This window comes from Eucyclogobius newberryi, unplaced genomic scaffold (genome assembly GCF_026437365.1).
Source record: "Eucyclogobius newberryi isolate DKJ021-1_F unplaced genomic scaffold, fEucNew1.0.hap1 SCAF_5, whole genome shotgun sequence".
NCBI lineage: Eukaryota > Metazoa > Chordata > Actinopteri > Gobiiformes > Gobiidae > Eucyclogobius > Eucyclogobius newberryi.
Genome location: NW_027316167.1, coordinates 21764249 through 21791661, shown reverse-complemented (window position 1 = coordinate 21791661; position 27413 = coordinate 21764249). Strand labels below are relative to the sequence as shown.

The 27413-nt window shown below is 39.0% G+C and overlaps 6 protein-coding genes across 7 annotated transcripts in view; 2 read left to right on the top strand and 4 right to left on the bottom strand.

Moving 5' to 3' along the window:
• Positions 1-601: 601 nt before the first annotated feature.
• Positions 602-3462, bottom strand: irf8 (interferon regulatory factor 8). Its single transcript, XM_072465720.1, has 9 exons — positions 3345-3462; positions 3082-3273; positions 2730-2913; positions 2550-2653; positions 2405-2462; positions 2032-2079; positions 1564-1950; positions 1337-1452; positions 602-1259 (listed from the first exon to the last, which is right to left on the bottom strand). The coding sequence occupies exons 2-9, from the start codon at positions 3250-3252 to the stop codon at positions 1062-1064; spliced, it is 1266 nt and encodes a 421-aa protein (XP_072321821.1). The 5' UTR covers positions 3253-3273; positions 3345-3462; the 3' UTR covers positions 602-1061.
• Positions 3463-4586: 1124 nt separating this feature from the next.
• On the bottom strand, positions 4587-10720 carry dusp22a (dual specificity phosphatase 22a). The gene is made up of 7 exons (XM_072465727.1): positions 10636-10720; positions 9291-9324; positions 8694-8776; positions 8472-8521; positions 6461-6535; positions 6213-6384; positions 4587-5028 (listed from the first exon to the last, which is right to left on the bottom strand). The coding sequence occupies exons 1-7, from the start codon at positions 10654-10656 to the stop codon at positions 4765-4767; spliced, it is 699 nt and encodes a 232-aa protein (XP_072321828.1). The 5' UTR covers positions 10657-10720; the 3' UTR covers positions 4587-4764.
• A 639-nt stretch (positions 10721-11359) lies between these two features.
• cox4i1 (cytochrome c oxidase subunit 4I1) overlaps positions 11360-27413 on the bottom strand; it is a 215925-nt gene continuing 199871 nt past the window's right edge. The window contains exons 1-5 of one of the 2 annotated variants that reach the window (XM_072465735.1): positions 13133-13157; positions 12462-12538; positions 12217-12381; positions 11724-11855; positions 11360-11647 (exon numbers count right to left, since the gene is read on the bottom strand). In XM_072465735.1, coding sequence (XP_072321836.1) covers positions 11511-11647; positions 11724-11855; positions 12217-12381; positions 12462-12537 — 510 coding nt within the window. In that variant the 5' untranslated portion in view covers position 12538; positions 13133-13157 and the 3' untranslated portion in view covers positions 11360-11510. Of the gene's footprint in view, positions 11648-11723; positions 11856-12216; positions 12382-12461; positions 12539-13132; positions 13158-27413 lie in introns of those variants that run through there. The other variant, XM_072465736.1, reaches the window with a different exon arrangement.
• On the top strand, positions 13206-15669 carry emc8 (ER membrane protein complex subunit 8). The gene is made up of 5 exons (XM_072465729.1): positions 13206-13725; positions 13958-14034; positions 14588-14657; positions 14767-14861; positions 14993-15669. Exons 1-5 carry the CDS (start codon positions 13513-13515, stop codon positions 15150-15152), a joined length of 615 nt encoding a protein of 204 aa, XP_072321830.1. The 5' UTR covers positions 13206-13512; the 3' UTR covers positions 15153-15669.
• On the top strand, positions 16069-18422 carry gins2 (GINS complex subunit 2). The gene is made up of 5 exons (XM_072465731.1): positions 16069-16243; positions 16341-16455; positions 16553-16652; positions 17873-17999; positions 18153-18422. The coding sequence occupies exons 1-5, from the start codon at positions 16154-16156 to the stop codon at positions 18279-18281; spliced, it is 561 nt and encodes a 186-aa protein (XP_072321832.1). The 5' UTR covers positions 16069-16153; the 3' UTR covers positions 18282-18422.
• Positions 18928-27413, bottom strand: part of gse1b (Gse1 coiled-coil protein b) — a 114927-nt gene continuing 106441 nt past the window's right edge. The window contains exons 5-17 of the mRNA XM_072465701.1: positions 25857-26017; positions 25521-25721; positions 24973-25137; positions 24518-24882; positions 24141-24444; positions 23197-23810; positions 22998-23110; positions 22663-22924; positions 22245-22358; positions 21779-22138; positions 21315-21626; positions 21122-21225; positions 18928-21012 (exon numbers count right to left, since the gene is read on the bottom strand). Of these exons, the coding sequence (XP_072321802.1) occupies positions 20872-21012; positions 21122-21225; positions 21315-21626; positions 21779-22138; positions 22245-22358; positions 22663-22924; positions 22998-23110; positions 23197-23810; positions 24141-24444; positions 24518-24882; positions 24973-25137; positions 25521-25721; positions 25857-26017 (3216 nt within the window). The 3' untranslated portion in view covers positions 18928-20871. The remainder of the gene's footprint in view (positions 21013-21121; positions 21226-21314; positions 21627-21778; positions 22139-22244; positions 22359-22662; positions 22925-22997; positions 23111-23196; positions 23811-24140; positions 24445-24517; positions 24883-24972; positions 25138-25520; positions 25722-25856; positions 26018-27413) is intronic.

Sequence of the window (27413 nt, the reverse complement as noted above, 5' to 3'; positions counted from 1 at the left end):
GTTAACAGATGTGACGCTTTGTGCACTTCGTGCAACACATTAGTAATAATTAAAAGAGTTATTAACGGCCTATATCTGAAATCATGGACAGGAACGAACGAAACGTGTGATGTGAAATATGTGCTGATTTAATCAATTACAATTATTACACGAAAATAAAGCCCAGAACCACAAACATATAATGAATCTGAGCCAATGGGTTTTTGAGCTTCCTTCTATGAGACGATAAAGTGATTACAGCTTTTTAAATACAATTTACAATTTATTTAACTTTCTTTGTATTACTTTGAAATATTGTGCGTAATTTGAAGTACTGTATTGTGAGTTAAAACATGTGACCCCCTGCAGCAGGAGGAATTTCACCCATGGGAGACAATAAAGGATTATTTGACCTTTAATTTGACCTGAATTTGACCTACTTACAGGTACATCTACCTGTAAGTAAGCTAAGTATGTTTGGGCAGGAAATTTGAATACACTCAAAGTAAATGTTTTCACAGTGAGAACAATAGTATCAGTTGCATTATATATGATTTTATAAATAATTACAGCATTAGCATAGCTTAATGTATAGATTTCTAATTAAAAAAAGAAAAAAATATATTTTTTGTCAATCTTTTATTAGAAAATGACTTTATAAAAATAAACAATAAAAACAGCCAGATAGTAAAACCTATCTGTAATTGAATACCACATTAGATTTGATTTCATCTTAGCAATTATATAATTGTGTGTGTGAAAAAGAAATGTACCAACCTAAATCTGCTTTGGATTCAAGATCACGCTGCACTAACATCAGCTACAATATTATGCTTATCAAACAGACTTGATACATGAGAACTAAATACCAGAAACACTACCAAAGGTGTAAGGACATACGTAAGTGAACATTCACAGAGATAACTAATCTTCTTTGTGGATGACTCTCAGAATGCTCTTTAAATGTGTTACACTTCTGTGTAAAGGACTTCTTTCACTCCTCTTGCTGCTCATGAGATGGCTTACAATACTCCATTTTTGTGTCTTTAATTCACCGATGGCTTGACTCTGGGACAACCACTTTAGGCGGTGATGGTCATGTTGTCTCTGTAGCAGGATGTCCTCTGAGGGCCACCGTAGCTGCACAGGTCCTGGTAGATGTGAGCCACCTGCTCTGAGGCGACCTCTTCTGACATCTCCACGTTTGTGCTGCTGTAGAAAGACTGCATCCGACGCATGTTCACTGCTTCAGTCAAGTGCTGGCATTTTACCATCGTAATCTGCAACCCAGACACAATGTGGCTGAATAATGTGATAATACAAAGTGCTATTCAAAAGGTGGCAGTAAATAGTTTACCTGCACTATGATTAGTTTGTTCTTAGCGTTATTAAGGTCTTGGAGCTCTTCTCCAAAACACAAAGTCACTGTGGGTTCTGGGGCAGGAAAATGTTCATCCTGATACATCTGCAGAGCTGAATGAAAGAACAAAACCAAACACATCATTCAACCTGCACAAGATAACCCAACACATATGTTTGAGTATTGTAAATAACCTTTATTTTCAGGGATTATGTGAGCCTTACCCTGCAAGAAGCTTCTAGTGTCAAAGATCTTGACCACTGCATCTCTTTGCAGTTTGCGGGGCACGGCATTGTGAGCCTCTGCCGGGCTGCTCAAGAACACTCTGCTCTGGCACAGCCTCTTGATGAAGATGCCCTCCTGGTTGGCCCGCACTAAGACCCCTCTCTCCAAGTGGCTCAGCAGTTTTTGTGTGATATAGCTCTGGCGTTCATTCTCTATGAGCTCGGCCGGCGGGAAATGCACACTTTGCATTGAGTCAGAGCCGTACAAGGCGCCGCGGCTCACGTGCTGCTGTCGAGGAGAGATCCGACACCCGTCAGGATGAGTGACCACAGTGGTGTGGGTCAACTTCCCACTGTAGTAGAAACTGATCATCATCTGGGCAAAAGCTATGGAAAAAAAACAAAACAAAAAAACATTTGAAAGGAGAAAACAAGCGACACAGAGGGAACTCAGGAAATAATACAAACCTGAGCCCACTGTCCCTGACGGCAGAGGGTCCTGATGGAGAGGATAAGCTGTAAACATTTGAGAGGGGATTACTTTTCTAACACGGGACACAGAAAACCATATTTGACCACATGTCATGCCATTATTTTGCTGCATCATCAAAAGTCCATTGCTTTAGCACGATTACATGAAAATAAACTGATGTCAGCAAAGTCCAACAGGATGTTTGCCAATTCTTTCAGCCAAAGACTCAACAAAGAAACCAAATGTCATCCCACAATAAAATGGCATAAATGTGGTGTCTTTCTACTGAGATTAAATATGTTTAATGAAGTTGATTAAAAAACAACTGTGTAATATGGAATCACAAAACAAATAACATGTTTGTCTTACAGTTAATGGTGCCCTGAGACCAATACTCTGGACTGGACTGGACGTTACAAGCATCTTCCTTCAGAAACAAACAAACAAACGGAAATATTTTGTGAAGTTACACCAGGCAATATTAAGATGATATTACAAAAACAAAACGTCTCACTTCTTTGATGAAGTCTTCTATTGTGTCGGGACTGCAGTCTATGTCAGTCAGATCTCCAGAGTTGCTGCTGGTGGGAAGGGGCTGCTGCAGTGGGCTTCTACCAACTGTAAAAAAAAGACATGTGATGATTGGATTTGTGATAATAAAATAAAAATCATATAAATGGCATGTGGTGCATACTTTTCTGCTCCTCCTCGGGAACAATGCGGTAGACTTTGTAAGGCTCTGAGATGTCCAGTTGAGATCTCTCCGCCACCTCCTCAAAGTCTGGGCTTTTGTTGAGAGCACAGCGGAGTCTGGTCTTCCATGTCGCGGGCTCAGCTTTGTCCCCTTCCTTAAACTTGCCTTTGAACACAGCCCAGGCCTGTCAACACACACAACAGGACAAGTTGTATACACTTTGTCTTAAAATCTACAGGTCCACAGCTATTTCTAAACCTGTTAATAATGCCGCACATGAGAAATGACACTCTGCCCACATTCTCCTTTCACGTGCTCGTGTCAAGCTCGACATCAGTTACACTTTACCGACCTTAAAAATCGACGCATCCACTTCTTGGTTGTAATCCTGTTTCCCAGCGTGTTTCCACGGGATGCGGAACATGGTGCGGCTCTCATCCTCCCACTGCAGCCCGCAGTACTGTCCACTCTGGATCTGCTCTATCAACCACTGCTTCAGCCTGCGACCTCCACAGTGCGACATTTCACCCGGTAGAAAATCTGACTTTAAATATATAGATCTATTTTTAAAAGTTTGATAATATTTAAAATGCCATATTAATTAACAACAAAAACGTACAATGTTGTCAGAAAAATAACAATTGTTGCTCAAAGAGTCCCTGAAAGATTTGGCCCTAATTAGCGCGGTGCAGACACTACAAGTCAGAACTTTATGATCCCTGTTATGAATGGAGTGACGTGAAGGTGATTTGTCAACGAGCTTTCCTCTGGCCAATCAGCAAACAGGCGCCTCTTAAGACCCGCCCATTGCGGAAGAGTTCTTTTAATCGTGGGCATTTACAAGAAATGGCCTGACACGGGTTTAGGTTGTAAACTTGCTGCCCACGCGTAAACTGCGCAGATAAATAGCGATTAACACAGAAAAGTCACACGTTTCAAGGGGATTTTTAACGACCCCCTACACCCATTCTAAGGAAAAAAATCATACAAAACAGCATCCTGTGCATGTATGCTCACTGTGTCAGATGGAAGATGTGTGAATTTAATGAACATGTATTAAGCAGGAATGATATAAAGCAGAGAGAGTGTTTATTTGAAAACGTATTTTTTTTATCAACTTTTTAAAACAAGAGTATTTATAAAGACTCCCCTCCAACTCAAACTGTTGCCTTCAGGACATCTGCACAATTTATTGTTTTAGAAAATTCTAAATTATACAAAAAAGAAAAAAAATCAACACAAAACACACAACACAAAACTAGTGTGCAGGTTTACTCCTTTTTATTACCAAAAAAAAAAAAACAGTTTACATTTTCCCATCAAAACAAAAATAACCTTAAGATGTGCATATGCATTGTTCAGGAAAGCATTTCTAAAACACAAAGTGTCATTGTTCACAAACACAATATTGCATTATTGTGCTACATCTTATACATATGAGGCAGCTTTCTTTATGGCAGCTTTGGTCATATAAAAACAATTACATTTACAGCTTGGCCAACAAAAATAGAAATGACAATATGGCTGTATGTCCACTTTTAAATAATTTACATTTTAATAAGAACAAAAAAAAAGATCAGTGCAGAGGTAAAGATTTCTTAAATGTACAAATCACATAACAATTTAAGGTTTCTAAGCTAAATGTACAAATAATTTAAAAAATGGAAGTACTTGTGATATAATATAGCTAAGGTGTTTTAAGGCGTCTGTGCATTGGTGAAAGTATCAGATTTTTTTATTTTTACTTTTCAAAGTGAACAAATAATGTGTTCATTGGCGAGAAAACCAAGGCACTCTGATTTACAAACAAATATTAACACGCTTTTTACTATTCTTTTGTAAATGTGCCTTGGTTTTCTTGTCTTTGGGAATACTCAATATACATATTTGTTTATTTTTCGCTACAATTTATACCCGAATAAACAAGTTTTTTTGTGCAATGAATTACCCCTCCAATTGAGCACCTGCTTATTTATATTTGTCTGAATGTGTGCATTGGCTTTGGCTGAATAAAGATGGGGACAGTGGCAGCAGTTCAGCTCTTATCTTCAGCATTGTCTACAGCATTCTCTTCAGCATTCTCTTCAGCATTCTCTTCAGCATTCTCTTCAGCATTCTCTTCAGCATTCTCTTGAGCATAGGGCAAAGCGCCGTCTTCCCGTCCCAAACTGAACAAGAAAGCATCCTTATCTTTCTTCTTGTTTTCCTGTTGCTCCAGGTACAGGCTCAACAGTGCAGCCACCTGCTCCTGGTCTTTGAAAGGACTATGCCGGTAACTGGACTCTAACCAGGTTTGGTACTGCAGAAAGAGTCAAAACATTAAGTCTTCTAAATGTATTCGATTACAAGATAAATAAATAAATACTAGTATTTGTATTTGCCTTTAAATTTCATTAAATCTAAATTAATAACATTGATTGATTTCACCCTTCAACAACAGTATTTTTCTATACTATGTGCCTTAAGCCGAGCTTTTATTACAGTTTGAGATAAGACCTTCAAAACAAGATGTGCGTAATATTTTCTAAGTTGTAAATTTAAATTTAAGCTTTGCCATTTTTGAGTCATGGAGTAAAAGATAAATTTCAGCAGAAAAAAATAGGTAAGTAAGTATTATGACTAGTATTACTAGATGAACAGGAATCATTGCCATTTAAAAAAAAAATGTACTTAGAGATGTACTGGGTATGTATATTTGTATGTAATTCTATTCTGTTGTTGTGATGTTTTACTTTCTCTTTTGAGATGTGGGAAAAATCATTCACATGAAACCTATTTCCTCTTAAATCCTCAAAATTTACAAAGATGAAAGACTTCTGTGTTGCAAGATGCTGACTGTAAGGCCTGTCACGTGATGATGAGTACCAGGCTAATGCAACCTGAGCAACCCCCCAACAGTTCCCCTTCTTTTCTTCATGCACAGATTAGAAAATACATCAAACTGGAAATAACAGAGAGGCCTTCATTCCACATACTCTACTGTACGATTATATAACTGCAAACTTAATGCAGAATTCAATTTTAAATTGCTTTCAATAATACTTTTGAGAAAAAAGTACAACTGTCTAAACTGGCACTAAAGTAGTGGCATTGAGAATCCCAGTTACAGCAAATGTAATCATTTCAAACAAGACAAAAGACATCATTAAAAGTGCTGTGAACTTTTACTCGTGCTTTCCTTATTTGTTGCTTCTTGATTAAACAGAAAATTAAGTCTGGTGATGTTAGTGCAACGAAGATAAAACTTTTATTTTTTTTAAATCTAGTTTATGGCAAAACAACCTATTTTCTGACGTGCACAATGTTTTGTTTGAAATAGAAAACAGTTAGTCCGGCTAATCAGGCTACTAGTAAAATCATGAATAAACAATCTCTCCACATTGTACAGCGAAGTGGGTAATGTGAGTAATATTGAAGCGATCAAGAGTATCACAATAATAAAACCTTTCTCAAAATAATGAGGAACATTTTTGCATAGTTTACCTCTGAAACTAGAGTCACTTGGTATTCCTGTAGCTGCTGCTGGAAGCCATTGTTTGGGCCCACAAAAGAACGGACCGCCTTGACGGCCGTCAGGCATTCCTTCCAGTCATACTTTGTGACCGTCATTAGATAGGCCACCACCATCGTCGTGCTGCGAGACACTCCTGCAAGACTGTCCCAGCATAAGAGCATGTGGTTAGTACAATCACAAGGCAGGGTCTGGGTTTGAATAAATGATCAACACTTACCAGTGAACCAAACATGAGCCTCCATTCAAGCGGCACTCATGGATGAAGCCAATGCAATCTTTGAAATGTTGTGATCTGAAACATGCAAAAATAATCTTACGGTCTTAAACATGAAGCTGTTTTAAGGTGAGGTGGCCCGGCGGCTTCTTCATATATTTATCTATTTATTTATTACAAGTCCCTGAATGTCTTTTTTAGTGAAATTGGCTTCAGCTTTTAAGGAGGAATTGTCAAAACCAAAAAAATACTCAAACTAGTGTCAGTCAGACCGTACCTCCAGACACCAGCTTTACTCCTTTCATTTACCAAAGACCATCTAGGCAGGATTTGAAAGCTGATATTCCTCTGAGCTTACTTATAATTAGAGAGAATCATACATCAGAGGCCAAAACTATAGGGTTTAAACTTCATAAAGAGTGCGGCCATTTGTTTGTACTCTAAGGGGTTCAGAAACTGCTTCAAAATTGGGGCTCATTTTAGTCAGGCGTTTTAGGAAAAGTAGGCGGGGTAAGCGGCTCAATACATTTTAATATGTGCAGTAAAGGCCACACATTATTTCACTGAATTATCTTGAATAATTTTTACGTGAGAAGACTTTGTGTACATTCAATAGTCGGTGATGTTTAATGCAAATAAATGAAGGATTTGATATTTACTAGTCATAAACCCTGTGCCATTAGACAGAGCGGGTGTGAATGGCATTTGCTCAGACAGGAAACATGGATTTGCTTTGCATAATCAAGACGCACAAAGCAGATAACAGCAGAGCAGATGTTGGTTTCTCAATACCAGACAGATTAACAAACTGGGGCTAAAATAGACTGACCAACGCTTTCCTTTTTCTGTCTTCCTGAGATTCAACCCCTTTTCTCGAAAACACGTCTCCTCAGCAGTTTGTTCTGTCTTCCAAGCAGTCGAGGTTTCCGGCTGTCTTGTTTAATATGCAGAAAATTAACCATGTGACAGTTTTGAGGTTCAAACAAGCAGAATATTGACCGGATCAAAGAAGTTGCCTCATTTTTATACAGACTTTAACTATCTGGATGATCACCGTGTTTATTTACAGTGTCACAGCAGTCCCAAATTAAAGAAGCAGTTCAGTGACACCATGTACAACACAAAGACAAGAAAACAAATTTTTCGGTTTGCACATTTGCAGTGGTGGTACTTTGGGGCTCCAGTCTGACAGTTTGTCTCATTAGTCAGACCAGTGATTGTGACAGAAGGGTGTATTAAACTCAGGGTGGTCGGGGCCAACAGCCAGATGTCACCCTGTGGTTTCCTTCCTCTGCTGCCTAAGGGAAGGACACTTGATTGCAACAAGAGGTCAGACATCTCCATCCCAGATCAATGAGAAATGTCTCGTTTTGACTCTCTTGACAACTGTCCTTCATATTACACTGGCACACCCAAAATCTGATCATGATCTGATTTATATACAATTATTCACACCTAATGCACAAGTATGCAAAATGAATAAAATAAACAGGGCGAACTGAAACAAACAAAATTAAATGTTAAAATACAATGCTTAATTGACACATGTAGCTTATGTCTGTGGAATTTCGTAAAACACAATAGATTTAATAGTTATGGCTGAACTTATTAAGCAGCAATATTTAATGCTAAAATCAATTTTCATGGTCAGTAAAAATCAGAGAACTACAATAATAAAATATTCCAATAATTAGATCTGATTTTTGTGATGTTTACAATGTTACATCCCATATTGTACGTGTAAGTGTGTTTTTCATGTCTGTGATTTTAATGCATTTGAATTGCCTTGTGTACAAATTGTGCTCTACAAATAAACTTGCCTTGCACTTTTATGCATTTGTTAATTTCATTGATTGTTTAATAGCTATATTATATACCTGGTCTGGATATCCAGAGTTTGTTTAATGTGTTTTGTCCTTGACAGGGCAAAGAGTTTCTGTCATTTGGTTTCCCCTGTATAAATAGACGATAAATACATTTAAAAAATCACAATCTCACAAAAAAAATCACTCACAAGTTTTGACTGGGGGTATCAGCAGCAACAATACAAAGGTAGGTCATATCCTAAAAAAAAACAAAAAAACGTTAGGTAAACAATAATATTTAAATTTAGATCAACACAAATTATGTTAATTATACAGCACACGTTGTTGTTGTTTTTCTGAACTCAACTATAGCCCACCACCACCCCCCTCTGGACAACACTGATCACACTGACTGAGACGTACTGACTTACCTCATACACAGGTTTGGCATGATCGTGCACAGACAGAATGTGTGTGATACCGTTTTTTGACAGGCTTTGTCTGTTCTCTGAATCTAAAAAAGAAAAAGGGGTATGAAAGCATATTTTAGCTTGTGCTTTGCTGTCATCAAGTAATTTTTTATTCAACCTTTCTTTTCCCAGGCTAAACATGAAGAACTAATTCTTATTTACAGTATTGGCCTGGTTTATACAGTATCACTACCCTGCTGACTTCTGTATCAAGGGCTGGTCTAAAAGGTAATTCATTTGTAGGACAAAAATTTGATAATTTGTGAACATATGGTTGGTTATAGTTATTACCGGTAGTTATTTTACACAAGCAAATCATCACTTTAGTAAACTTTTAACACTGGTTATAAAGAACATAATATCAGCACAAGATCTGACAATCGGGAAACATATTGTTTTGTGAAGTACTAGGCAAACCCGAGCCCTAATATGGCATATGGAGCCCTGTTTCTAACCAACAATCTTGTAAAGTAAAATAAATTCTAAATAATAAAATACTTTCCCCACCACTAACATAAACTATTTACTAGTTAACAATACTTTAAGAGATTTACTCACCTCTATAGTTGCCAAGGAAGAGGCCATCAACAACCTGGGAAACAAAAGACACAGTGTTTTAAAAGACATTTGCTCAAGGAAAACTGTCTTCTCCTGAATTATACAAATGACTGAGGTCCATGCAGCCATTTTAGGATTTAGGGATTAGGATTTAAGCAGCAGCAAAGAGGAAACCACCTTACAAGGTCTGAAACACTAATGCTAACAGACCAACACTCTGAACACTGTAACAAAATAAAAAGATAGAGGATAGAAATTGTACATCTCAGGAGATACCTGAGAGTTTATAATATAAAGACTGATTCAATATCTATGGGCTAATCAGGGAACGACATGATTATGTTAAAGTTATGTCTATGTATTATTAACAACAATGTGGAAAGAAAGAACCCAAGGCCTGTAAAGACGGGTGTGTACCCATGTTCCCCCTTTTCAATGAATGGGGGAACATAGGAACCTCCTCAAAATAAAGAATAGGCTAGTGGTTCAGGTTCAATAGTTGTGCACAAATGTATGGTTTTACAGCATAAAATGTAGCAGCATATATAACCCAAACCTAGGTCTCAGGGAACATACCCCTGTAATGACACAGCTACAAACTGTGTCAAGAATAACAGCTATCTGATGTGCAATTCTGTCATATGTGCAATTGCTGTTGGAATTCATGTGCAATTCATGTGAAATTCATGTGCAATCTATGTGCTGTCGTGACACATATTCATGTGCAATTACTGTCGTGATCACATGCAATGGTATTTATTTATTTGTCTATGGGAGTTTTTATTTATTTATAGGAGATCTTCTACTGAAAGTGTTTTTCAGACTTCCTATAAGTGATCTGTTCTTCTGTATCTACCTCTGTATCTACCTGCGTTGCACCAATGAAATTTCCCCATGTGGGACAATAAAGGAATATATTATCTTATCTTAGGAGGCCAGGCCTCCTCCTGTGCAAAGGAGTCCCAGACATGGGACAATGAAATGTGAGTGAAACTGCCTCTGGCTGTGGACATGATGCGGAAGCATCTCTCTTTAGCAATATGCTAACTGTACTAACTGTGCTAACAGTGAGCTAACAGCGAGACTTAAACACATAACACACAACTCTATTACTATCATCTGGACATCACTGCTTCTCTACATACTTGCTTCACAAACTACAGTAGCCCACAGTAGCCTACAGTAGCCCACAGTAGGATGTGTTGAGTCTATGGTTGGTTCAGGTTTTATGATGAGGGTCAAAGTTTAGATCTAAACATGACGTCAGCAGTAACAGCGTTAATGTCAATAGCTCACACTAAGGATATAACGTTAAATATAAAAGCAAGTTGAAACAAATGCTTACCTTGTTCATCCCATTCCCCATGGTGGCAATAAGCTAATAATAATACGCACAAGTCTGAAGACAGATGTAGCCTGTGCTAAGATTTGAACTGCAACAAACTGGGAGGTATATTGGACTAACCGTTGAGCTATTCACAGTTAGCTTGGATAATTACATAAAAATCAAGACTTTTAGTTTTGCCTTTTGGCAAATAAAGTTTTCTCACGCTTCTTCTTTGGTGTTTTATGGCGTTTGGTATGTTGTTGCATTACCGCCACCTAATGTACAGATTAGACTTTATTCTTTAGTCTTCAAAGTCTAAAGAACAAAGAACAAAGACTATAGACTTTATTCTTTATGCTAGTTAGCCGATCGTCTTGACTTGAAGAGGAGCGGGTTCATTCCATGGATTTATTACATTACACGCCTGCTGTGCCCCGTTTGAGCTGCAGGGGGCGTTTAACGCAACAGGCTGATTCTGTGACGTAAATAAACTCACCGCAGTAAAGCAAAGTATTGTTCACGCCCTCCAACGCTGAATTATACATAATATATTATACATTAGAAATATCAACATTGTATACACACTTTTTTTATGCAAAAGACCATTATAGTTATATTATCAGTTGCGTAATAACCTTTTTACCACATATTTCCAAGTCTAATCCCCAGGTAAATTAAAAATCCTACATTGGGTTAAATGACTGTAGTTAAATATCAAAGACTAGGACACAACATCAAGGCATGGCTCTCAAGCTTTGTTTTATTTGTTAATATCATACAATGACCTTAAGAGGAAGAGGCCTTCCAAAATTTACAACTGAAGTAATGTGAATAATTGATAAATACAGACGTAATCATATTCCTGGCTATCTTGTAATGGTCCTCTAGGTCATTTACTTTTTCCACTGCTTATTTTCATAGTCCCACTTGGCTGAAAAGCCCTCCACTGGGTTGATTCTCATATCCAGCATACGCTGCAACTCTTTTGCTTTATGTTCAGGATCAAATGTGGATGGGACTGGCCCATACACTGCAGAGAAGAAAAACATTAACAATTATTATCAAAATACAGATTAATATTAAAAAATGACATCCATCTTATTCACCAAATTTTCTCTGCCAGAAGACGACCAGGCCAGTGAAACCGATAAAAAACAGCACTCCTCCAACCACAGACTTCCATTCTGCTGAGTCTTGGTTCATCTCGGCAAAACTCTGGTTGAAGCTGATCCGGTACACTAAATAGAAGAAACCAATATAAATACAATTTAACCTTATCTCTAATAATTGTTGAAGTAATCAAACAATTCATAAAAATAAAATACCATGTCCTATACTTTCATAGAATCAGCTATTGGTGTATTTGGTGAACACCAAAGCCAACTGTAATATATATTTTTGTAACTCCCCAAACCTCAACAGGAGTTACTTTGATGGGCGACAAAAAAATGATAATGAATTAATAACAATGTATTTTAGCTTTGAACAACTTTGCTGTGATGGAGGCATGAAGTAAAACAAGGCAACAGATTATACTGTTAGAATACAGCATTCTGATGTAATGGGAGACAGTTTAGTAAATTATGCTTTTTGTCTTACGTGCAATTTTCTCTTCATTGGACAGGGCGGCCCAGGAGCCCTTCTCCTTCTCTTTGAGAGACGTCTGCTCTGGACTAAGTGTCTGCACATAGCTGATATCTGGGAGGGGATTTTCACGCCTGTCAAAGTAGACAGGAAGTGTATATTCCTCTACTTTGGCCACACCTGCATGATAGACAAAAATAACACTTTAAATACAGAATTTCACAGAAAAACGTATGGGTGTGTTGTGTTTTTATTCTCACCATGTCCCCCACGTAGACAGACAGCGGTAGAAATAGCACGTTTGCTGACAAGGCGAAGGGCTCTGGACGCCAACATTCTGTAAATAAAAAGTATTTACGTATAAACAGAAATATATGACATTTACCATTATAAGCAAACATACACACCACGCAACTTAACTTTAGCCAAGTAGCGTGGCAGGTAGCTTTATTTTAATGAGGTGTATACATATTTATAGAAACGTTTCATGTGGCATCTGTGTCAGTGTTTTCAGATACCGTTAGTACTTCTATCATCATCATCGTCCGGTCGGCTGGCTAAGCTATCGCTAGTTTTGTGCCAACACAAGGTCATGTGTGCGGAAAAGATGGTACTAACGTTACATTAACAAAGAGCCTGAGACAATTATATGAAACAGTTTAATCGTACACAGAAGACAGATATAAATGTCCACTGTATATTTAAAGACAATGTAATGTTTGGTTATGAGAAAATGTGTCCTCGATCAACCTATGCTAACTGTAGCATCCCAGTTAGCAGCTCAGAACAACTGGCAATGTCATTTGAATAAACTGTACTTCGAGAAAATGCTAGTTTGTTCATCGTGTATTATACTACCGAAAAATTGCATCAGAATAGTTATATACGGTAGATAGGCGAAATATAAAGTTAAATTAAAAATACGACCTACTTCCTCTCCTTTTGCCCGGTCGCTCCTGAGTCTGAAAGGAAAGCGGTGACGGAAATACGTAAGAGCTCGGCTTCACGTCACTTTGTTTTGGTTTACGGCACACCGGTGAAACAAGTAGAAGAAGGATTTAAGACAAGCTCGTATGACTCGATTGTTTCATATTCACAGATTGATTTCGTCAAATTGGGCTTTTTATTGCCAGTCCGTGTGGTCAGCCGTCAATTATAAAAAGCAATGTTAGACGGGTTGTTTTAGCATGAGTTGATAACTTCTGTGCAGTTCACATGGATTGAGTGTTCGCTAATGCTAGCAGCGTGTGGCTCTTCAGTGCGTAACAGCTTGTGTTATTTATATATTGAATCTGTCATTATTATCTCAACATGCCTGTTCAGTTGACGAGTCAGGCTTACTGTAAAATGCTTTTACACGCTGCCAAGTATCCCCACAGCGCCGTGAATGGGCTTCTAGTGGCAGAAAAGCCGAAAGACAAAAAGAAAGATGGTCAGAGTCACACAGCTCTGTGTGTTGACTGTGTCCCTCTCTTCCACGGCACTCTCGCTTTAGCACCGATGCTTGAAGCAGCTCTAACACTGGTAAGTGCTACACAGTAACATGCACGGATCTATAGATGTTTCATCTATTTTCTAAAGAGTGTATTTGAGTGGGTCTAAATATATTATTTATTTAACATGCATTCATGCACAATGGTAGTACTCCAAATAAGGTTGTTTGTGAGATTGTGGTCGAAAAAACAGTATGTAGAGTTGTAAACACAAACCATATATATATATTTTACAACAATCACTGTATGTGCTCTTTTTACAGATTGACACGTGGTGCAAAGAGAATAACTATGTTATTTCTGGATATTATCAAGCAAATGAACGCTCAAAGGACGCAAGGTACAAATTTGAATTAACAACTGTGTGAATAGGTTAGCAAAAATACTTACATTTTCCAAGATAATTGGGAGAAACTACCATCTAATTTGAACTGTTGCTATGCATGTTGCTATGGAGAGTTGGAACAAGTTAATTGATGATTGAAATAAGCATCAACTAATTGAGTAATCAAATAATAGTTTTATATTCCATACACAGACTCCACAATATGCCATGTGCTCAGGGGATAGGTTTAATGGACGGTGCATTAATTACACATGAAATTTGTGGATTTTGAGTTTTTGATGGAAAAACTATTTTGTCTGTTAATATACTCTATAAGGAGACTTCACGCTGCATGTGTTTAGTGTTTAAAAAAATAAACAACAAATCGATCAATTGAAAAAAAGAGTCGCTACATTCATCAATTAGCAAAAATAATAACTTAATAATCATTCGTTGTCCTAATGCACTGATACAATAGGACAGACATTGATTCAGAGAAACTAATTCAATCCTTTGTGGTGTTAATTGTTTTTTTAATGATAAAATATTTTGGTTCTTATCATTGCAGACTTAATCAAGTTGCTGAGAAAGTGGCTTCCAGGATTTCAGACAACTTTAGTGATGCTGCAATTGTTATGGTATGTGGGCAGATTCAGCCTGTAACATTCACAGAGATGCTTCTTGCAATCGCTCCTTGCAGTTCTCCCTGAAGTGACACTAATTTGTGTATGTTTTCCTCTGTTCCAGGTGGATAACAGTAGATTGACAGTTAGTTGCTATGAACCTATAGTTATTATCTATGATCACCATGAAAACAAATGGAAAAGCAGAGATGTTACTACGTAAGTTTTCTGATACTTTACTAGTGTCCTTTACAAAGTTTATATTCATAAATAAATAAATAATAACATGTTATTCAAACCACCAGAGAATTATACATGTTTTGTCCCTAACATTACATTTGACTTTTCAGTGACTCATTTGAAGACTGGCATGAAGCGCAGAAGATCACATCAGCTCTTCTAGAGAGCCGGTGCTATGAAAACCTTATTGACTTTGACAATCACTTGGATGATCTGCGAAATGACTGGACCAATCCTGTGATCAACAAGTCCGTCCTAGATCTCTGCTAACCTTTCTTGATGACCTTGGAAGATTTATTGGTGCCATTTTAGCATGCAGACTTTGTTTGGGGGACAGAAGTGGGCCACAGTCTTTGTTTCAACAAGCGGATCTCCTGTTGAGGAAAAATACCCAGACCTTAAAGGGCAAGCACAATAATGTACTGTTGGCACATTTTGAGGCTAATATTTAGACAAGACTTGACTGAAGTTTTTAATGCAAATGTTTGTAGTTGTAGTTATTGGCCTAAAAATAAATAATGAAAATAACTTACCTTTTTAATATATTAAATATGCTAAAAAAAACTAATATAGTTGTCTTTTGCTTCAGGTTGGAAATGGTACGGAATGAATACACGTGGGTTTTAAGTAGATGCAAGTAAATTACTTTTTATTTTATTAAATTTAATAAGTGTAGTACATTTTAAATGTATAATATTTCTTTCTTTATGAATTACATTTTTAACTATAGCCCCTGTTTTAAATTTAAGTAATCTCGAGAATAAATACACAAAATGAGAATATTTCATTTTCATGTTTGATATGTGGTTTGGTTTGATTTGGGATGCATAAATAAACGTTCAAATTCTAAAAGAAAAATTGACCAATCAATGTACAAATAAAGAAAAATAAAACAACATTTTCCAAGTAATTCAAAGCTTCCGTCATAGATCGTTCTCATTCGTTTGTATGGATCGCCACCTAGTGGATTGTGGCCGCAAATGCCCTGCCTTCACTGTGTGAACTAAACACTTTAAAATTTAACGGACACCTTTCTGAAGTATAGTTTGAAATATTGTTCACTGTTGTACAGCCTGTATATCACATGGATTTATAGGATTTAAAGTAGTTATTATTAATATTATGTTAGTGAGATAGTCACACATTTTTACCTCTCGCGAGAACACGCATGAGACTTTGAGATCCATGTGTTTTTCCGGGTACATCACGCGGGAAAACCGTTGTTTTGATACTTTTAAGTATAGAGTTAAGATTTCCTATCAATTTATACCATGGACGCATCTGAAGTAGAGTTTATTGCGGAGAAGGAAGTGGTTCAAATAATACCGAATTTCAGTCTAGACAAGATCTATTTAATCGGGGTAAGTGAACCTAACGCTACTTGAGACTACAGTTGTTTATATAAGCATATAATTCTCAAAAATGTGTTTTGTATTGTGTATCCATGTCATGTTTCAGGGAGATCTCGGCCCCTTTAACCCTGGGCTGCCCGTAAATGTTCCCGTGTGGTTAGCTCTTAATCTAAAGCAGCGTCAAAAATGCAGGATTGTACCCCCTGAGTGGATGGATGTTGGTAGGTTAAGTTAACTTGACCATTTGAAAAGTAACATCTTCACTGTTTTGCAGAATGACCATCAGTTTGTAACCAACACTGTATTGATCTTGTGCAGAGAAACTAGAGGAAATGCGCGACCTTGAACGAAAAGAAGAAACATTTACACCTGTGCCTAGTCCATACTACATGGAGCTGACCAAACTGCTGCTGAACCAGTAAGATATGTTACACCATGCACTGTCAGGGTTAAGCACATAGATGAGATCTGCTTTATTCATGACACGGACTTGCATGCAAAATACATGTACACAATACATGTACACAATACATGTACACAATACATGCACACAATACATGCACACAATACATGCACACAATACATGTACACAATACATATACACAATACATGCACACAATACATGTACACAATACATGCACACAATACATATACACAATACATGCACACAATACATGCACACAATACATGCACACAATACATGTACACAATACATGTACACAATACATGCACACAATACATATACACAATACATGTACACAATACATGTACACAATACATGTACACAATACATGCACACAATACATATACACAATACATGTACACAATACATGTACACAATACATGCACACAATACATGTACACAATACATGTACACAATACATGCACACAATACATGCACACAATACATGCACACAATACATGCACACAATACATGCACACAATACATGTACACAATACATATACACAATACATGCACACAATACATGTACACAATACATATACACAATACATGCACACAATACATGTACACAATACATGCACACAATACATATACACAATACATGCACACAATACATGCACACAATACATGTACACAATATATGAACCTAGACAAAAACAAACCGTAGACACACAACATTAGACTCTTCTATTCAAACTTGTAACATCAACGCACAGACACAGTTTCAGGCAAAGTGCGTGTTATTGAAGGCACTGCTGCTGGTATAAGAGTGTCAGCAGGCATGTCCAAACTACGGCCTGGGGGCCAAATGTGGCCCTCAGGCTAATTTTTGTTGGCCCTCCGGCTGGTAAGTTGGTATGCTGCTAACTTTTTACTGTAAAATTGGCGAGATTCAAGCATTTAATGTTCCAAGTCTTATTAAAGGTGTGGAGGCATCATAATGTCAATGTCAAATGCCAAAATTCAACATTTTCGTATTGTTTTGTGACCCATGTTCCATATAAGTTTCAAAATGCGACCATCGGTGAAAAAAGTTAGGACACTCCTGGTCTAAAGTGCCCAGTAGAACACCAGGGCATCACAGCCACTCACTAAAGGAGCGTAATGGAGAGTAATCGGTCACTGAAGCCTGTACTAACTTCAACAATGTTGTCTTCTGTGTTTCTCTTTAAAAGTGCATCAGACAACATTCCAATGGCAGATGAAATTCGCACTTTAGTAAAGGATATCTGGGATACACGTATTGCCAAACTGCGCCTCTCTGCAGACAGCTTCATCAATCAGCAGGAGGCTCATGCCAAGGTATTTACCTACAGCATTTGTGTGCCCATTTGGCTGCGCAAGTTAACATTTTAATATGGGCTCACAATTATTTTAAATAAAGTGAATGTAAATATTCTATGAATATTATTAAACTTTCTTCAAAGACATAACAATATACATCTTTTTTTGTAGCTTGACAACCTGACCTTAATGGAAATCAATACCACCCGGGCGTTTCTGCTGGACTCTTTGAACTGCATGTATAAACTACGCTCCAATCTCCAGCTTGGCTCCACTAAAGGACAGTTCAATGATTACTGATGGCTGTGTGGTTTTTAAGAACTAGGAAATGTTTGATACTTTTTTTTGTGTGTGTTTGTGTATTATATAAAGGTTTAACAGCTTCTGACTTTTTAATTCATTGAATACATTTCTTTGTCGTCAATACACAACAAAATGTACAAACCGACATCACTGTTGTTCTTAGATGATATGTCCGAATAAGTTATCAATAACATTACAATGACTATATTAAATGTATAAATATAATACAGTGCACTACTTGGTGTAGTAAACAGAGTTAAATGCATTTAGGCCTGTTGGACGGAGTAAATCATTTTTAATTTGAATGTTTGTTGTTTTTACTCCCTTGCGCCTCCTAGTGGACGTGTTGATCAAGTTGAGCAAGAATGAATCCTAAATTATGCCTTTGGTCCTATCTTGTCCAAAAAGAGGAGACCGCTGTGGTTAAATGTCCCCTCTTGATTTGACCCTCTCCTGATATGTCAAAATGCTCTATGAAGCACCTGTACAAGGAGAAAAGCAGGTTTGCTTTCCCTACTGGATTTTAAAAGTGAGTACTCCAGTTGGAATGAAAGTATAGTGCCAGGTTCACAGTACCATTCAATATATTTGAGTGCATTGTGTCTGTAGGCTATGTAAGACTTTTAACTAGCAAATGAGTACAGATTTTTGAAATATTTTATTTTTTGTCTGAAATCACAGTCATATATTCATAAATACCTAATTACTACATTCAACAAAGAATATATTACATTACAATGAATTCAAACAAGTACATTTCAAAACAGGATTTCACAGCATCTAGACATCCTCCGCTGACTCATGGGGCTATTGCATGAGTGTGTGTGGACTGATGATATAGTTAGGCTCCTAAAGGGCCATTTTCCTCATCTTGGCAGCTTACGTCTTGCATGCATGTTATTACATAGGCCTATTGATAATATAGGCTCTATCTTGTGATTTAAAGTTTAATCAGATTTTAGGTTTGTTGACAATTAAGAATGTAAAAGTAGGAGGTCTTGCACACAAATAGAGGATGTGAAAGAACAATAGACAGATGTGTAGTATACTGTAACATAGAACAACAAATTGAGTCCCTGATGATCACAGCAGTGATAAAAGCAAACACCCTCTCGCTCCTAAATTCTGGAGGCACTTGAAACTATTGAATTCTTTGTGTTGGGTATTGAGACTACAGTCTGTGTCATTTCCTCATTTAATATAAACTACAGCATACCCTACATTGACCATAATCAGTGCAGCAGACCCTGGTGGGTCTTGTATGCAATATTCCTCATGTCTGTCGTGACTCTTCAGTACAGCTTTACGTTCATTTGTGTGAAAGTTGTTACTCCCTCCAATTGTTGATAAGGAGACCAGTGATTTAATCGCAGGTACATGTGTGCTAAAAACAACAGAATAGGTTCAAAACCAAGGAATGATGGAGTTATTCAGTTCTATATGATGGCAATTCTGGGTTGATAATTGGCTACCTAACCACAAATTTAAAATGAAATTTGGCACATGGCTAATGATAAAAACATGGTCGAGTTTTGAAAATTAATAAATAAAGAGTGTCAGCTGGGTGCTCTTCATGTGTCTTTTTAAAAGAGTCAAGTAAAAAAAGGTAAATGTAATGGACATTTGACAGACGTGCTGCTGTAAACAAAGGCAAAGAACAGGAGCCATAACTTGGAGCCTCTGCGTGAGGTTGAGCTCAGCTCATCTCGGATGAGCCAGATGAAGTGCCTGTGGCTGTAGTCGTGAAACAAGTAAAATGAGCAGCAGATCCTGTTTTCTCTCACTCTGTTTAAAATCTAAAATGAGCTGTTCTGGCCAGCAGCAGTATAAACACTAAAAGCAAGGCTTTCTTTTTAACCCAAAAGCATAAACATATAAAATGGCAGGCTTTTTCTTTTAAAACAAGGATTAACGTAATAATAAAAACATACAAAATTCTTTCTTCATATTATATACATGTCAAGGCTGAAGCACCTTTTAAAATTCTTATTTTCAAATTTTATCTTTTCAAATAAAACATTTTCATTAAGTCTTTCAAAAAATGTGCAGTTTTTAAATTCTTCCCTAGTTTCAAGAGTTCTTGTAACACAGTACCACCAGGTAGTTCTTCAGCTTTTCATTTTAAGTGCATTTCCAGTTCAAAAGCTCAAATGGCCACTATGATGAAGTTAGCTCCAATGGGCCAGAAGCATTTGCTTATTGTGTCCAAGTTTCTTGACCACACCCACTGTGGAGTAGCTGCTCCCTCATTGGCAGGATTGTCTGTGAAGCGTGGCTAAAGGGCAGGCTAAACAAAGCGCATTAGGTGCCTAAACTATATTGGACTTGAAGGATGTTGTTCTTTAGGCACTCCTTCCCCTACATTTATGATTGGCTACATTGGCACACATTTGTGTGGCTCGTGGCACAAGTCCAACCTGGCCACAAATCAGAGACGGTCCTTCAGTGTATGGCCTCGCTTATACATTGAATCATTCATATCATCAAAATCAAACAATCTCTTCCAAGACGCAACATTGACAAAGTCAATAAAAATAAACTCTGAGTCTCAAAGTGGAGGCGGTAAGGGGCGGGGCACATGTGGGGGTCACCTGGGAGGGTAACCCTTGTAATGGCTGCCTCTGGGCCATTGTGTCTGGGGTAGAGTCAAACACTTCCTAAAATGTTCCAATTCTGCTTGCAGCTTCTCCCTTTCTGCTGCTAGCCTTTGTCTCTGAGACACAAGCTCCTAAATGGGAACAGCAGGACAAAAATAATCATCAATAGCATTATCAGACAAAATATACAGAAGCATTTGTTTTTGTTTTCAATAGAAAAACAATAGGGCAATTTCTTACCCCCATAGTGTGGGACAGCTGTTCAGCAGTGAGACTCAGGTTGTAGTTCTGAGCTTCTAATCTCCGACACTGGTTTTCCAATATTTGGCGCTCCAAATTTTGCTCTAGAAAGAGAAAAAGTCAGTCTGAAAATCTTTTCCATGTGAAGTCAATTAGACATCACAATGAGCTGAACTAAATATTTCCAAGTTACCTTCAGCATATTCCTGATATGCTTCAAATATAGACTCTATCCCCTGCCATTTGGAAGTAGGTGCCTCGCATTCCTCATCTTCATCTTCCTCAGAATCCTCTGGGCCAGACATGTCCTCCCTTCTCCTTGAGGTTTCCCGGTGTATTGCTCCAGAGAAGTGCTGCCCATTAGCTTGAGAGTGTGTGACTGCTCGGGAAATGGCGTTTGTGTGAGATTGTGCTGTTCGTCCTGGTGTACTCTGCAGCTCAGGAATGTTGTAATGGACTGATGTCTCCAGGAGATGGGATGACTCTGTTGAACCTGAGCCGGTACCTAAAGATAACAATGTGCATTCAGTCATAGCAGGATGCATCAGATTCATTTGAATTGTCAATCTATCTTCTACACAACCAGTTTTTTAAACTACTATTACTAAACTACTAAACTACTAATATTCAAATGTGTATGCAATCAGCATAATATACCTTTATTCTTCTGCAGAGCCTTCTGTGTAGACTGAAGCACAGAGTCATGAAACTGCTGGGCAAATTCTTCAGGCGTGAAACTGTCCCAGGGCTTGGTGCGACCATTGATGCTGTGAAGGCCTTCTTTAGCCGGCAGGGGAAGAGGGGGCCGCAAACTATTCAACAGGCTAGAGTTCTTCTTAGTGATGTGTCCCTCACCAGACCCCCGGGACTTGTCTGGGTAGACAGCTGGGGATGGGGGTTCCTTTGGTCTTAATGTGTCCCCATGAGGTTTGGAGTGACCACTGGGGGATGCTGGGCAGTGTAAGGTGGGACTATGAAGCCTGACGTGTTCTTCTGACCCAGGGGGAGGCTGTGAGGCTGTAATTATTATCAAACAGTCAGTTGTCATACTTCACATGGTTTGAATTATGAGCTCAAATGAGAGCAGACTGTTCATGATCATTAGTCTCATCATTGGTCTCACCGGAGATCTGTGTCGAAGGGCTTTTGCAGAGTGGATGAGAAGCATGTCTGATGGTATCCAAAGTTATGCTCTTTTCTTTAATAGCCTGAAGGAGCTCTGTCACCCTTTCATTATCTGGAAAACAAAAAACAAAAAGAGTAATAACAATATTACTTTACCATGTTAGTCCGAGCTATAAACAAACGGTATACAGCAATAACTGCTCCCATTATGCCCATTAAGTGCTTAAGGTTTAACCCTAGACAAGTCTCTCTAATGTATTTCCATTACTGTACATTATAAACTGTATTTTGTAGAATACATAAAAGGAACAACACCATTTGATCAAAATACATTCTTAAACATTTAAAAACTTTAACAAATAACAATAATAATGTCTGGTGAGTTGTTCAAAGCTGCAAGACAAACATCTCCTTACCTATCCGTTGTTGCACAGTCACATGTGATAGTCTAAACATGTTGAGAAATCTCTTCTTGTCCTCTAACTGTGGGGCCTGGTCCATCTCCTCTGGGGTGAAGCGTGTGCTGAGCTGAGGTGGTGGGGGGGTGCGTTTCAGCTGTGACACGGGTGAAGGACTACGCTCTCTCAGCATTCGCCTTCTCTTCCTTCTCTTCTGCTGAACGACCTCATTTCTGCGGTTCATTGAAGTCAGCCCAACCACTCCTAAGAAGTCCAATTTCTTTTCAGATAGAACAGCGTGGTGAGTAAAAGAATATAGAGTAAGAAAAATAAAGGGACAGAGAGTGTTTCACCTCGTTGGAATCATCCAGTTTGAGAGGGGGCTGCTCTGTCACTCTGCGGAGATGGGCTCGAACTTCTTCCTCATCACTCTCATCATATGAATCATCCAGTTCATAGTAGTAACCTGAAGGACACGAAACGTTACTACTAAGAGTTCATATTGATTAGGAAATAAACATGTTAAAACAGCGTTTTAGTGTGATCAATAACCTTTCTCCCTGGCCTCCCTTCTTCTCTTCTCCTCCAGATCTAGTTTGCTGACAGGTCTTCGATGCTGTTGAAGGTACTCATCATAGATGATAGTCATATCTGGGCTCATCCCGACTGAAGCTACTTGTCCCACAGCTGAGCCAGAGATGATCCCAATGGCTTGGCCCAGTCTACAGTGTCCCTGAAGGTTTTTGTTTTTGAGGGCTCCCTCCAATTCGTACTGGCTTGCCAGGGACAATGATGCCCTCTGCTGGTTAAAAAAGGACTGGGTGGACTTTTCTAAATCAGCAAGGTACGTACTAGGCTCAGAGCCAGGAGGACACCTCAAAGGGGGATACTTCTCCATTACACCCCCCTCTCTTCTGCGGCTGGTGTCCTCATATTTTGAGTGCCCTGGAGGCACCCGTTCATAGTGTCCCATCCCTAAGGAATCATGGTTACGTCTGGACTCTGATGAGGTTTCTATTAGTGATGCAGGGTTCCACAGTGTGGTGGGAGGTGGAGGATGATGCTCGCGCTGGAACAGAGGGGGTTTGGGAGAAATAAGAGGTGGAGGGGCACCTAAGTGAACATGGAGATCCCGGCTTCCTGGTTCATGGTGATTTGGAAGGGATCTGTAGAAACACATTCATGTTATCTTTGTGCATCTGTTATAGAACAATGAACATTGTGTTCAATGAAAAATGCGAAATGTTTTTGCTCATGGGATTGTGACGTCAAATGTAGACATGAAGACTGCAAACTGAGTGAGAGGGCCTAGGCTGGCACATTCAAGCCTCTGGATACAATGGGCCATTTTTAATGCGTGATGCCCTTTGCTATGTTGCACTGAAATACAAGAAGTCGGACAATATGTCCCCGTATGCAAAGGCCAGGCAAAATGACCACTTGAATCTCTCAACACGAGCGAGGGGTGATGTGGATAGGTAGCAACAGCCCCATACCTTTGTGGGTCCGCTCTGTGGTCTGTGTCTGTGGTGCGGCTCAGATCCAGATGCTGGTCCAGAACCTGCTGGCGGAATTCAGACACCTGGTACTGACGATCTTCCTTTTCTTGCCGTAGCTTGCGTTGTCGTGCCAACCACCTTTCTTCCTCATTATTTCTTGGAATCATGGTGGACAAAACTCCGGCCCCAACAGTGCTAGGCCCCATGTAGAGGTGAGGAAGAGAGTGGTGAGGTGATGCCATAGAGTGGAGTCCAGGTGGTACTGGTTTGGGTGCAGGGAGGGCGGGCTCTTTGGTTTTATCTGGAAAACACAGGTGTCAAAATAGTTTGGCATCATAACCATACAATACTGTGTGTTTGTGTCATATACTTACCAGCCCGATTTGGAGTAAGTCTTTCAGGCTTAGATCGGTCTTCTTGACCCCTCAGGCCATGGAAATCAACCACATAATGATTCTCCATGACCTTGGAGGCTTGCAGTTCCTTTTCCCTCAGTGCTCTCTCTTTCTGTCTCTCCAGCTCCTTTTCTCTCTCTCTTTCTTTCTCTCGTTCTCGCTCTCTTTCTCGTTCTCTCTCCAGCTCCTTTTCTCGCTCTCTCTCCCTCTCCCTCTCTCTTTCTCGCTCTCTCTCCCGCTCCCTCTCTCTCTCCTTTTCCCTTTCGGCTTCCCGTTCCTTCTCTTTTTCACGCTCACGTTCTCGTTCCCTCTCTCTTTGTCGCAGCTCATCCTCAAGCTGAAGTCTGAAAATTTTGACATAAAAGAGAACTAATTAAAATTTGAAATAAAAAAAAAACTGAAATTGACTGCATAAGCCCAGGAAATGCTTTTACCTCTCAGACTGCAGTGCTGATAGTGACGAGTGCGTGAAGTCTCCAGGGTAGCGGACACCAGGTAGATGCATATGTACTGCTGAGGGGTGAATGGGTGGTAAACCCCCCGGTGGCATTGGATAGAAAGGTGACCTCAAAGCAGAGAGGCAAAACGGGTCATCCATCCTGAAAGATAGAAAAATAAATTGTTGATCTCTCTTTCCATCGGTTCAATGGCAACAGTCATGACAATGTGTACTTTATATATAACCGATAATAATATGCTCATTGATAACTTTGTACTTTTTGACATATCCCATCTCTGGGCTCCCTCATTATATTCATCCTGCTGTACTGACTGGCTAAAGGCAAAACAGCCCAAAATAAGTACCGGTAGGTGATCTGATCAATTTTATCAATATACATTTGCCGCACTCAACCAAGTATGATGATACTGTTGAAATATAAACTCAAGGTCAGGCTGTGGTGCATTGCTGAGCCCAAGTGAAAGCACCACAATTTGGTCTCAGAGGAATGAATGCTATGTCAACAAAACAAATGGGGCTTACCTATATGGTGTAAAGGAGGGGTGCGGCAAGTAGCTGGGGTGATAGTAGGCTGCTGCTGCAGCAGCAGTGGCTGGGTCCAGGCCCAAGGGCAAAGAGGGCATGCGGAGAGCATCTTCAGCTGTTCCATAGGGTCGGAAACCACGGAGGTACTCTTCAGGCACATGGCCAGAGGGCACTGCATTAGGCAACTGTCGGGGCAAACTGTGGAAAGGAGCAAGAAGCAAATATGTTAGCAAAACTTGAAACTTCTGTGTCATCTAAATTAATCTCATAAGTCATTTGTTGCATATTACCTTTTATATGGCTATAAATTGTGGATTTAGAGAGTGAACTCACTTGAGGGGCTGGAAACGTGAGTCTTGCATGACTGAACCCGGAGGTAGTCCAAAGGCATACGGGTTCCCTATGAGATGTGCTGTGACGGGGTGGCCAGTCTTTTCTTGGGAGAGCTCTGCACCCAGGCGTTCTCTGCTCGCCCCACGGGGCCCCGAGTCAGCCTAATTACGGAAAGAAAGAGAGCGTCTTAGTCATTGTTTCTGTGGACTGTGATGTCCCAATGGTCAGTGCAGTGAGCTTAAACTGGGGAGAATAGAAGCAAAATAAAGGCCAAGCTATGACACAGGAGCTTTTCTTTGTAACTCTCCACTAGTGAAGCAATTGGTGGCAGACATACCACTGAGATTGTGCATGGTGCTCACACTGTAACATCTGTACAAATATAATAATCAAAACCCCTAAGAAATCCTTCTGCCTCTTCTCTTCTGACTCATTGGCAGGAAGCCTACCTTCACTTATCCAATCACACAACAAACTCATAAGACTCCACAGGAACACGCCCTGTTTGAGATCTACAAAGGCATCCTGCTGTGGGAGTGGGAGTACATTTCAGAAGCTTTGCTTTCGCTCTGCTACCTACAAATGCACTAACAACTTACAACTGTTCTATGCTGCACCAGATACAAACAAAACCAAGTCAGATGTGGTCGAGCGAACACACAGTTATGTAAGAAGAATATGTATGTACAGTGTATTTTAACATGTACACTCTGTAATGGCAAAATACTTATATGTATTATGCTGTATCAATATTAATAAGATAAGATAATCCTTTATTGTCCCACATGGGGAAATTTCATTGATGCAACGCAGGTAGATACAGAGGTAGATACAGAGGTAGATACAGAATAGAAGAAGAGTGACAAATATGAAACTTATTTTTGGGTCTTTAGATGTACTCGGATGCTTACTAATCTATTCTAACCAATCACATTCCACCAAAACAGCAAAGACCAAAACAATTTATGCCATTTTTCCCAAGAAATAAATCTATTCTGACTGAAGTGACTGTACTATATTTAATAGTAAAGAGAGAAACAAAACCATTTAAACTATACATACTGTACATCTTTTCTCAAATAATCATTGACAAAAGCAGTAATTGTCCCATAGCACAAGCTGCTGGGCTGGCCATCAAATAATAAACACAAATCTCTTAAACATCCATTAACAGCAGTCTCCCTCAGTGGGACCAAGGCCCTGTAACCCCTCAGTATGGGTGGGAGACCCTGCACAGTGTAGAGTGCTCATTTATGCCTCTCAGATGGAGCCAGAATTCCAAATTGGCAATTAAAAAGCAATTACAGACGGCAGTGGGAGCAGACTCCTGTGGTCAATAAAGCAAAATGCCAGTGCACCAGCCCCTCCTTCTTTCTTTGGCCTGTCACCTCCCTCTGAAAAAAATACCTAAAGACTTGCATACTTCACAATATACTATGGACGTATGGACGTAAACACCGATAATTATTTATATTTATAAATGCATGTTTATGAGTCTTCCACTTGAGTGAATAATGTTATAAATGCTTTAGTGACTGTGGGTCCAGGAGAAGAACA

Coding starts and splice junctions, on each gene's coding strand:
- irf8 (XM_072465720.1), bottom strand. CDS start 3,252: ATGTCGCACTGTGGAGGTCGCAGGCTGAAGCAGTGGTTGATAGAGCAG. Junction 2,654..2,729: donor TCCCGAGGAGGAGCAGAAAA/GTATGCACCACA, acceptor TTTTTTTTACAG/TTGGTAGAAGCCCACTGCAG. Junction 1,453..1,563: donor CACTAGAAGCTTCTTGCAGG/GTAAGGCTCACA, acceptor TCTTTCATTCAG/CTCTGCAGATGTATCAGGAT.
- dusp22a (XM_072465727.1), bottom strand. CDS start 10,656: ATGGGGAATGGGATGAACAAG. Junction 9,325..10,635: donor TGGGGAATGGGATGAACAAG/GTAAGCATTTGT, acceptor TTTGTTTCCCAG/GTTGTTGATGGCCTCTTCCT. Junction 6,385..6,460: donor GGCTCATGTTTGGTTCACTG/GTAAGTGTTGAT, acceptor ATGCTGGGACAG/TCTTGCAGGAGTGTCTCGCA.
- emc8 (XM_072465729.1), top strand. CDS start 13,513: ATGCCTGTTCAGTTGACGAGTCAGGCTTACTGTAAAATGCTTTTACAC. Junction 14,035..14,587: donor GAACGCTCAAAGGACGCAAG/GTACAAATTTGA, acceptor TTATCATTGCAG/ACTTAATCAAGTTGCTGAGA. Junction 14,658..14,766: donor GTGATGCTGCAATTGTTATG/GTATGTGGGCAG, acceptor CCTCTGTTCCAG/GTGGATAACAGTAGATTGAC.
- gins2 (XM_072465731.1), top strand. CDS start 16,154: ATGGACGCATCTGAAGTAGAGTTTATTGCGGAGAAGGAAGTGGTTCAA. Junction 16,244..16,340: donor ACAAGATCTATTTAATCGGG/GTAAGTGAACCT, acceptor GTCATGTTTCAG/GGAGATCTCGGCCCCTTTAA. Junction 16,653..17,872: donor ACCAAACTGCTGCTGAACCA/GTAAGATATGTT, acceptor TCTCTTTAAAAG/TGCATCAGACAACATTCCAA.